Raw genomic sequence first — 11,066 nt, forward strand, 5'->3', positions numbered from 1 at the left:
TTTTTTTTTTTAATAGTGTATTTTTTTTTAATTTATTTATTTATTTATTTTTGGCTGTGTTGGGTCTTCGTTTCTGTGCGAGGGCCTTCTCTAGCTGCGGCAAGTGGGGGCCACTCTTCATCGCGGTGCGCAGGCCTCTCACTATCGCGGCCTCTCTTGTTGCAGAGCACAGGCTCCAGACGCGCAGGCTCAGTAATTGTAGCTCACGGGCCTAGTTGCTCCATGGCATGTGGGATCTTCCCAGACCAGGGCTCGAACCCGTGTCCCCTGCATTGGCAGGCAGATTCTCAACCACTGCGCCACCAGGGAAGCCCATAAAATAAGTTTTTAAAAAATCTTGAAAAAAAAATGTACACATAGAATCTTAAATGAAACAGTCTATGCAACCCATGCATTGGGAATAAAGAATGTGTGTCAGAAATATCTGTGCTTAGCTAATGGTCTAGGTGTCCCAAGTGCCCTGACTCCAACCATCTACTCTGAAAAGAAGATCAGAGTCTGCACTGAGGTGAATCTGACCCCATCAGGAGACCAACAGTGGACCAACAGGGGACAAGCTTCATAGTGGCCATTCATTGCACTCACAATGTCCCACCATGGCTCCAAGTTTCTGGTGATGATCAAGATACATAAAATACTTTGGGAACAGCTGAAAAATTTATCCAGTCTACAATAGAAACTTCCCTAAAATGCTGTACAGGAACAGAGAGCCTCATCTCGTTAGTGACAGAAGGATTCCACTTTGAGGACAAGGCTCCCTGCCGATGAAGTTATTTCAGGGAAATCTACTGTTGGTAAAAAACATAGAAGAGGAGCATATGAACAAGAGGGAGTTACCTTTTTCTCAGAGTTGTTGAAGGATTAAATGAAATAATGCAGGTGGGAAAGGGCTCTATAAATTACCCATATAAAGTTGAGATATGAACGCCTAGAGGGCAAGCCCTACATCCTAATTATCTGGTATCCCCAGAAGTTGGCCAGTGCCCGGTACAGAGTAGACTTTCAATCAATGTCTGAAGAATGAATTCATTCAAACCTCTTTTGCTAAGGAATACAGATTTTTTTTCCCCCTAAGCAGTCTTTCTTAACTGTATATATCAATAAGAATAAGAACACACAGTTCAGTAGGAAAAAAAGAGCTAAGGATAAACAGATTTTTTTTAATTTGAGAAGACATTTAAGCACATGAAAAACTGCTCAAAATTACTTATAATAAAAAACGTAAAATAACACGAGATTTTTAAAAAACTATCAGACTGGCAAAGATCTAAAAGTTTGAAAAGACTATGCTGGCGAGTGTGTTGGGAAATAGCCTTTCTTAGGCATGTTGGTATGCATTAATACAGCCCCTTGGAAAGGGAATTTGGTACTGGCTACTCAAAATTTGAACTGGACATATTTTTGGCAGAATTCCATTTTGAGGAATTCATCCTACAGATAAACCCTCACAGGTAACCCTAGAACTCTGTGGGGTACATAGTAAGCACTTTATCATTATTGTTCAATGTATTTGTATGAAGATATACATATCAAGATATTCTTTGAAGTACTATTACTAACAGCAAAAGACTGAAAATCCTAAATGTCGTTCAATGGGGGAACTGGTTAAAGAACACTGAGAGCATGTATATGGCACTCTAAATGTCGGTTTAAAAGACTGAGGCTGGGGACTTCCCTGGTGGCACAGTGGTTAAGACTCCAAGCTCCCAATGCAGGGGGCCCGGGTTCGATCCCTGGTCAGGGAACTAGATCCTGTATGGGTGTCGCAACTAAGAGTTTGCATGCCACAACTAAGGAGCCGGCAAGCCACAACTAAGACCCAACACAACCAAATAAATAAATAAGTAAAAGATTGAGGCTGATCTATGTGAAATGAGAGGAAGTGGAACAGTGGACAGTACACACTACTTTTTTTAAAAACAAAGTATAGGAACAGTGTAAATATCATTTCTTTTAAAGAGCTATATCTACAAAAATGCATGTATAAGGCTGATTACAGAGATTGTCTCTAGGGAAGGAACTGAAAGGATGGGAGTTAGTAGTGGGAAGGAAGACTTGCACTTTCTTTATACACTATTTTTTGTTTTGCTTTTAAACTTTTTATTTTTCAATAACTTTAAAGTGCAAAGATAGTAAACAGAGTTCCTGTATCCCTTCACCCAGTCTCTCCTAATGTTAGTATCTTATATACCCCTGGTTCATGTGTCAAAACTAAAAACAGTTTTTTTGAGAATTATAATTTTTAAAATTATTTTATTTTTTATTTTTTAAATTTTTATTGGAGTATAGTTGATTTACAATGTTGTGTTAGTTTCTGCTGTACAGCAAAGTGAATCAGTTACACATGTACATATATCCTCTCTTTTTTAGATTCTTTTCCCATATAGGCCATTACAGAGTATTGAGTAGAGTTCCCTGTGCTGTACAGTAGGTCTTTTTTAGTTATCTATTTTATATATAGTAGTATGTATATATCATTCCCAGTCTCCCAATTTATCCCTCCCCCCTTCCCCCTGGTAAACATAACTTTTTTGTTTGTTTGTTTGTTACATCTGTGACTCTATTTCTGTTTTGTAAATAAGCTCATTTGTACCATTTTTTAGATTCCATATAAGCGATATCATATGATATTTGTCTTTCTCTGTGTGACTTACTTCACTCAGTATGACAGTCTCTAGGTCCACCCATGTTGCTGCAAATGGCATTATTTTATTTCATTCTTTTTTATGGCTGAGTAATATTCCATTGTATATATGTACCACATCTTTATCCATTCCTCCCCTGATGGACATTTAGGTTTCTTCCATGTCCTGGCTATTGCAAATAATGCTGCAATGAATATTGGGGTGCGTGTATCTTTTCAAATTATGGTGTTCTCCAAAACTAAGAAATTAACTAAGCTAAACTATAGACTTTATTCAGATTTCCCCAGTTTTTCCACTGATATCCTTTCTCTGCTCCAGGATTCAATCCAGGATGCCACATTGCGTTTAGTATATATACCTTTGAGCTGTTCAAATTTACCATGAGCATGAATTACTTTTTAAAAACTAAGTATGTTTTTAAACAAAGAGTATGATCATAACATTCATGTGCTATTGATGCTTTGAAGGCATATTGCTTCTTTAAATTAGAAGTAAATGTTTTAGAGGGTAATAAAAACTCCTTTTCAGATAATCATTGTGAATCATCTTTCAACAGTTTTTTTTAAACAAAATCCATTTACTACTCTTTTTCCTGCTGTTATTAAAGGTTCATTTATGGGTCTAATCCAGCCCAAAACACTACAGGTGCAAATCTCCCAAAGTATCAAGTGCAAACTCTCATTTCCATCACTATACTCTTCCATCTTCACTCTGATTTTCTATTATGCAGGTACGTTTTTCTAAAAAATTGCATTCAATCACCAATTCACCAAAATACCAGGAAAAGCAAACGATATTGACTGATAGCACATGCAGCTCCCCAATTCCAATTTTTCAGTCCTTTGAAAAATATCACTCAAACCACTTTACCTATTAACTTACATGACATTAAAATGAGCAAAAAGTATACTTTCCTTCAAAAGTTTAACTAAGATGATTAGCTTATAAATACAAAAACAATGAAAAACACAGATTACAGGTGTTAACAAACTGTTAAAGCTGCTTTAGGCGTCTCCCACCACTCAGTAACATCCATGACCACCAAGTTAAATAAGATGCAAATCATGTGTTTTGGGTTTTTTGTTGGTTGTTGGTTTGGTTTGGTTTGGTTTTTCCTGTTTAAGCCTAAAGGCTCTATCCAGCCTCCTATGAGTATATTTCAATGCGAAAAGAGTTTTGGAATTTTAAAATTTGTTTTCAACATTTTAAAATTAGGACATTTCATGGAAAACTCCAAATGTTCAGATTTTCTTAAAACACTGAAAGATTTGTCAACACTGTACCCACGTTCCTGTATGGCAAAGTGAGCTAGCTGTATAGTGGCTTTCGATGGGACCTGTGTTTCTACTTCACCACGGTCCCTAGCTGACCAACTTTACTCATTTCTTTACTTGCCTAGCCTCTGGAGTTATTGAGTTTGCAAATCCCTTTGAGCTCTGTACAAAATAGATAAGTCTTGTTCATTATGTCACTAAGAGAAACGTGATCTAAAAGTCCTGTTTTCCTTCACAGGTCTCAAGATTACCAAAAGGACATTTATGAGGCTGGCAGTCCCTGCTGTACACAGGTACCTCTTTTGTTATCTTAAGACCTAAGAGTGATACTTGGTTCTTGGTGCTCCACGGTGCGATTGATGCTGTGTGTGTCCCTAAAAAGCGATACATTTGATGGAGAGATGGCTTGATTAGGGTGGCAGCAGTCAAGACAGTGAGAAGTAGACAGATATGAACTGTATTTGATGGAATACATTGTTTAGAAGTGTAGGTTCTTCCAAAACTGCAGGGGAGGCTGGGAAAGGAGTCCGACATTTTCAGCACTGCCAGGAAAAAGGAGGTGGGAGTGGGAAGGCTGTTGGGTAGACAACTCAGAGCTTACCGCAGATGACTAAGTCAAGATTGTAAAAGCACAGCTTCCCTTGGCTCTTACACATAGCAAGCCTTGCCTGGGAGATTTCTTCTACTTGAGGGTCAACTGTTTCAACTCACCTGAACTTTGGTCTGTTAAGTTCCAGTTGGTTTCAGTTCTCCCTCATCTGGAAGCGCTGGGTAAGGAAAATACTGCTAATTAAAAATAATGCCCCACACATCTTCCATCAATGTCACCCTACTCTGACACCTTTTAAACCAAGGTGCCACCAAGAGGGGAACTTTTAAAATATAAGCCTTTTCTCTTTCCTTTTCTTCAGCAACCTGTCCAACAAATGGCATTAATAGTCAGGAACAAAACACCTGGATAAGTCACAATTTGTTGTTTTTTAAATTCTGAATAATTGGACTAAAGATTAGAAACCAGAATCAGTGTCAATATATAGGACTTCATAGTAAATTATAGTAAACTGTATATATACTATTTATCACCCAAATTCTGGGCTGATTTGATTAGCTTTCTCCCACATCCTGAGTGCTCTGGAAATTATAGTTCATCAAAGGTATGAATTAACCCCTTTTACTGTTTTATTGCAAAATATTTTCCCACTCCTGCACCATAGTAGTCTTCCTAATACTCCCAACCAACTCCAGAATTATCCTTAATCTTCAGGCAGGTGCATGATTTCTAGTGATGAGATTTTACTCTTACCTGGATAGGTCTACCTCATGTTACATATGGAACCCTGAGAAAATACACCTATGAAAATAAAGAAATCTCCTGGGTAGAGCAAACTGGGCCACATACCTGACCTCAGGCTCCCAGGGGACCCTCTGCTTCTGTGGGAGGGAGCAGCTAATTAAACAGAAACAAGCTTTAAAAAGAAAAAAAACCCCTCATCTCCCATGGGAACATTCTCAGGCGACTTACTGCCCTTTTTTGACCCCCCTCCTTGGCCACCGTTCCATTTACTAGCTGTGACTCCTTACGCTGAGACTTTATTTCTCACTCTCCCTGACCAAAGTGGCTCCTGATTAACTGGACATTATTGCCTAGGTGTGTCAGAGGGCTCCCAGGGATTTCACTCTGGGGTTCCTTCCCTAGAGAGAGGTCTGCAAACCAAGTGCATCAGAGTACAATTCTTTTGCATCTGAAATACAAGCTCTTTCCATTCTGCGATTATCAGGGCATAGATTGTTTCTCAAAAATGAAAACATATACAACAATTACAAAGCTCTCACTGAGAGTCAGCATAGCATACTGCTTAGGGCACAGGCTCTCCAGCCAGACCACCTGGGTTCAAATCCCAAATCACCAGTAAGTTCTCAATAAATGTTAGTTGTTATTTTACTTAAAATAAAAAACCCTTATTATGGTCTACAACCTACATGGTATGTTCCCTATCTCCCTAAACCTCACCTTGTTCTACTCTCCCCAGCTGTTCACAGCCTGACCTGCCTCTTCAAGTTTCTCGAACATTACAGGTTTGTCTCAGGGTCTTCCCACTTGTATTACTTCCAGTATGGGATGTTCTCCCAGATCTAACTGGCTTCTTCTCACCACTCAGGCTTTGTGTTTCATGTCAACCCTTCTCTGAATCTATTCAAAATAGCTTCCCCTTCCCCACCCCAATACATCACAGTTTTATGTCTTTTATAGCATTTATCACTAACTTACTTGTTGACTTGTCTCCCCCCGCCCATTTAAATGTAAACTCTATAGCAATAGGAAATCTCGTTTTGTTTTTTTCTTGGCTGCTCCTCGCAGCTTGTGGGATATTAGTTCCCTGACCAGGGATTGAACCTGGGCCCCCAGCAGGGGAAACGCAGAGTCCTAACCACTGGACCACCAGGGAATTTCTTCTTGTTCATCTTTCTTTATCCCAGAGCTTAGAATGGTAACTGGTACACCTGATGTTCAATGAAAAGGAAAAAAGCTATCTAGTTCAAATCCCGTCTGATTGTAAAAAGCTAGTTACAAGAGAAAAGAGAATTTCAAAGAATAAAAAGATCTGGGTCCTGTAATGGATACTTGTCATATTCTTAACAGCCAATCTTCTGAAAAATCTTTCCCTAATTTGAGAAAAATCCCAGGTTATGAGTTCAACCTCCCTACTGTAGACGTCAGAACTCGAATTCCCAGCGGCTCTTGCAGCTAGGATGAAGGCATGTGACCAGGCTCTACTTACCAGACACACCCTCATAAGACTGACTCAGAAAACAGTGGTGGAAAGCAACTCTGCTCTCTGGCCCCTAAGCTGTGGCTGAGGTGTTGGGCTTTCTGGAAGAGCGTGGAGCCAAGTCAGGTGAGTTTGGTGAGGCTGTGCTGGCAGCTTCCTCTAGTACTAGATGGGGCAGCACAGCATGGACAGAGTTCTCAGGTCAGTTCTGTGCATGGTTTTGGGCATCGTTCCTGGAAGTACAGTTTCGAGTCTTCCCCCAAATTCTCAAAAGCACCTCAGATCACTTTAAAGCTTTTTTTTTTTTTAAATTTTTAAATTTTATTTATTTTTGGCTATGTTGGGTCTTTGTTGCTGTGCGCGGGCTTTCTCTAGTTGCGGCGAGCGGGAGCTACTCTTCGTTTTGGCGCACAGGCTTCTCATTGCGGTGGCTTCTCTTGTTGCAGAGCACGGGCTCTAGGCGCGCGGGCTTCAGTAGTTGTGGCTTGCGGGCTTTAGAGCGCAGGCTCAGCAGTTGTGGCGCACGGGCTTAGTTGCTCCGTGGCATGTGGGATCTTCCCGGACCAGGGCTCAAACCCATGTCCCCTGCATTGGCAGGCAGATTGTCAACCACTGCGCCACCAGGGAAGCCCTCAGATCACTTTAATAAGCCCTTCTCTCAATCAGTCAGGGTCAACTTCTGTTGCCTGTCCCACTGACAGCCACGTTTGCAGGAACTAGCAAAACTGCCTAACTTTAGGACATCTGTCTTTACAGTATGAACTAGTTCCTACTCTGTCCACCTGATTGTTTCCTGATATATATCAGAATTAACTCACTTCCCAGGAGTAAGAAGTGTGACAGAGGCCAGCCATCTTTGTTCTCCTCTCCAGGTCTGTCATTTATTTCCACCTCTCCTTGGGAGAAACAGTTGTAAGAAACCTGCTTTGTCTTTATAACAAAGGCCTATCATACTTTAAGCATGCCTATTCCAAAATGAGCTATGTCTCACACTCAAAAAGTGATGTCTAATTTTGAATATGATTATTAAACAATACCATCCTTTTATCATAAAACAAGAGTCTGTGTCAGAGGTTGCAAACTGGTGAGAAATTCTGACCTGCAGAGGGTTTTGTCTGGCCCACAATGCTTTTAATCTTTAAAAATTGTACTCAGAGATACACACATTTTACATTCACATCTGTGATTTCTGACGATTATAGGCCTGCCACACAACAATCAGCTGGAGAATAGAGGCCCCCTTTTCATATGTCATGGATTGTTCAATTTGCCTCTACTATATACTCACATACCAAATTTTTGCTTTTAATTTTGTTGCATAATACATTGGAAGTTGGGCATATTACCTGCCATTTCATGAAAATGCTATTTAATAAGTACACAAACATAAAAAACACCAACATTTTATACTGCTATAAAACACTGGAATAGATTAAATCAAAATAGAAAAGGTAAATTGAAGGGGAGAAATGGGGAGCTGTTCAGTGGGTATAAAGTCTCAGTCATGCAGGATGGAGGCTTCTGGAATCTGGTGCCCAGCATGTGCATGAGTTGACAATATTGTATTGTACATGTGGTGACCGTCAGGAGGGTGAATTTTATGTTATGCGGGGTTTTTTTGGCCACAATAAAAAAAAAATGTAATTCACAACATTAACAGAAGAGAAAAAAAGCACATAAAAATGCAGAAAAAGCATTTGACGAATTCAATGAAAACTCTTAGCAAACTATAAACAAAAATTTATTTAATCTGATAGAAGGTATTTATCTACAGTAAAGCAATAACAAGTAATATTGGTCAAATATTCAAAGTTCTTCACCTGAAACTGCAAAGGAGAGAAGAATGTTCATTATTTCACTTTAATTCAATATTGTATTTGGCATTCTGGCCATACAGTAAAGACAAAAATAAAAATAACAGGTTGGACAGGGACAGAAGGCCAGGGGAGGGCAGAAGGCTGGGACTTGGTACTTGAAGATTCCAAAGCAAGCCAAACCGTACAGTTTAGAAATTTCTGTATGTGTACAACATAAGGTGGACCCTGAAGTTAAGTCTAAGAAAAAATCAGCAATTTATAGAAGAAACTGACATGCTACAAAGGTGGTTTCTTTCTTGCTAGACTGTAAATATCCTACTTGGCTATTAATTGAAAATATTTAATAGAATGACCACTTCCCAGCTAATTTTCATTTTAATGTTTTAACAATTTAAACACTGATTTTTCTAGGGCATGTTCTATCATTTGAATTAGAAATAACACCCAAAGAATGTCTTAGTAAACAATAAACTTATCTTAACTATATCATCTGTGATCAATTCAGTAAGTATATTACACCTTTCCAAGCAATAAAATGGACAACTTTAAAGAGCTTTTTAATTGGGAGATTTAAAAAAAAAAAAAAAAAAAAAAGAGGCAGGACACGCAAATGACCTGCAGTTCAAAACACAAAGTCCTGCCACTTACATTCTATCCCACCTGTTCAACACACCATCCAAGTGCTGCAAACACCAGACAGTTCAGAGGAACAGTGTTATAACCCCTTAATTGCTTCATTACCCAATAAGTTACAATTAAAAAGCTCCTTACAAAAATAAGTCCACCTATCCGCAGATATTGGAGAATCCCAGGCTCTTCCGTACATTACTGAAAAAAATGAAAATACATTCATAAAGGCAAAAAAACTTTAGGTAACATGACAACCCACATCTTTCGCTGGTCAGACTCTACCGGCCACCTCAGTATTGCGGAAACGTTGCATCGATTTTGGCAGCCCAGGCCATGAGGCCTCCCACAACATCCCGAACTGTTAAAGAGTCTAAGTCTGTCCAGGACTGCAGGATCTTCACGGCTTTCTGGGAGTCATTGCCCAGTTTGCAGATCACATAAATGGGGAGAGATGCCCCTTCCTGTGTGCCCTGCTTCCCTTTCCGGATTGCTTCTCCCAAGAGTTTCAGGCTCTCCGCATTCCTCCGTTCCAAATGTTTCAAAGGGATGTGTAGGGCGTGAGGCAACCGACACAGGTCCACCTCCACTGGAGGCCTGACGTCCAGCAACAGGTGGGGTGACCCGGAATCCAGAAGTCGCTTATAGTCGACGACAGAAATTCGCTCCTCCGGGCTCAGCAACTGGAGGGAGCGGCACTTATCGGTGGCCGAGGAGCCACAGAAGCTTTCGTAGTCCTGCAGATCAGCCACAGTGGGCCGCTCCCCGCAAGCAGCACAGTCGGGCCTGCGCCTCCGCAGCCGAATACAGCGGAAATGACCTCCGAGGGCATCAAAGAGCAACAGGCTGCCACTATAAGAGGGGCCCAGACCTGCAGCGATCTTCAACACTTCCAGCGCCTGCAGGCAGCCCAGGACCCCGGTAACCACACCAAGCACCCCGCCATCCGCGCAGCTGGTCACCGTCTCGGCCGGAGGTGGTTGCGGAAACACGCAGCGATAGCAAGGCCCACCGCCGTAGTGGTAGACTGTGAGTTGGCCCTCGAAGCGCAGGGCGCTGGCCGACACGAGGGGCCGGCCGGTTAGCACGCAGGCGTCGTTAACCAGGTAGCGAGTGGGCACGTTGTCGGAGCAATCAGCCACCACGTCATAGCGGCGGACCAGGTCTAGCGCCGTGGCTGGCGTAAGCGCCTGGGCGTAGGGCACGCACTCCACCGCCGAATTGAGACGGCGCAGTGTAGCGGCGGCCGAAAAGACCTTGGCCTGGCCGGCCAGGGCCTCGCCGTGCAGCACTTGGCGGGCGAGGTTGCTCACTTCTACTACGTCGTAGTCCACAAGGCCCAGGCGGCCGACGCCGGCCGCTGCCAGGTACTGCGCCAGTGGGCAGCCGAGCCCCCCGCAGCCCACGACCAGCACGGACGCGGTCGCCAGGCGCAGCTGTCCCTGCACGCCCAGCTCAGGCAGCACGAGCTGCCGGCTGTAGCGCAGAATCTCATCTCGGGACAGGGCGGCCTTCGGCGGCAGGGGAGACACCGGAACCAACCGCTCTGACTCCTGCTCGGCCAGAAGAGCCGCCGCCAGCCTCTGCTTCAGGGAACTCAGCTCCTCCTCACGCTGGGCAACTTCAGCCTGCAAGGTGAGCACCTCCTCCCTGGCCGCCATGGCAGCCTCTTCGGGAGGTTGTCAAAGGCATTTCCGTTTCCGGCTTTCCCTCGTCTTGCGACTGGAATAAACTAAACAACTCTATGGAGCTTGGGGAAAGGTGATAAATAGATATGTATTTTTCTGAAGCAACCTTCAGATTCAACTTGAAAGAGTCACAAGTCCTGACTGTTTCCAATGGAACTACGCAGAGAGCCTTAGGAGGACTAGAACTCGCCACCCGGACCATGCCCCTCCTCCCGCCTTTGGTACGTTCCGACGCGTCCTCTTC

The 11,066-nt window shown here is 42.4% G+C and overlaps 1 protein-coding gene across 1 annotated transcript; it reads right to left on the reverse strand.

Annotated features, from left to right (window-relative positions):
- Positions 1–8,415: 8,415 nt before the first annotated feature.
- On the reverse strand, positions 8,416–11,043 carry MOCS3 (molybdenum cofactor synthesis 3). Its single transcript, XM_082362727.1, has one exon. The coding sequence runs from the start codon at positions 10,793–10,795 to the stop codon at positions 9,428–9,430; it is 1,368 nt and encodes a 455-aa protein (XP_082218853.1). The 5' UTR covers positions 10,796–11,043; the 3' UTR covers positions 8,416–9,427.
- Between the last annotated feature and the right edge of the window lie 23 nt (positions 11,044–11,066).

This window comes from Balaenoptera borealis, assembly GCF_965194805.1.
Source record: "Balaenoptera borealis genome assembly, chromosome: 16".
Classification (NCBI taxonomy): Eukaryota; Metazoa; Chordata; class Mammalia; order Artiodactyla; family Balaenopteridae; genus Balaenoptera; species Balaenoptera borealis.

What these genes read in the sequence shown, in the direction of transcription:
- MOCS3 (XM_082362727.1), bottom strand. Translation starts at nt 10,795, where the DNA reads ATGGCGGCCAGGGAGGAGGTGCTCACCTTGCAGGCTGAAGTTGCCCAG.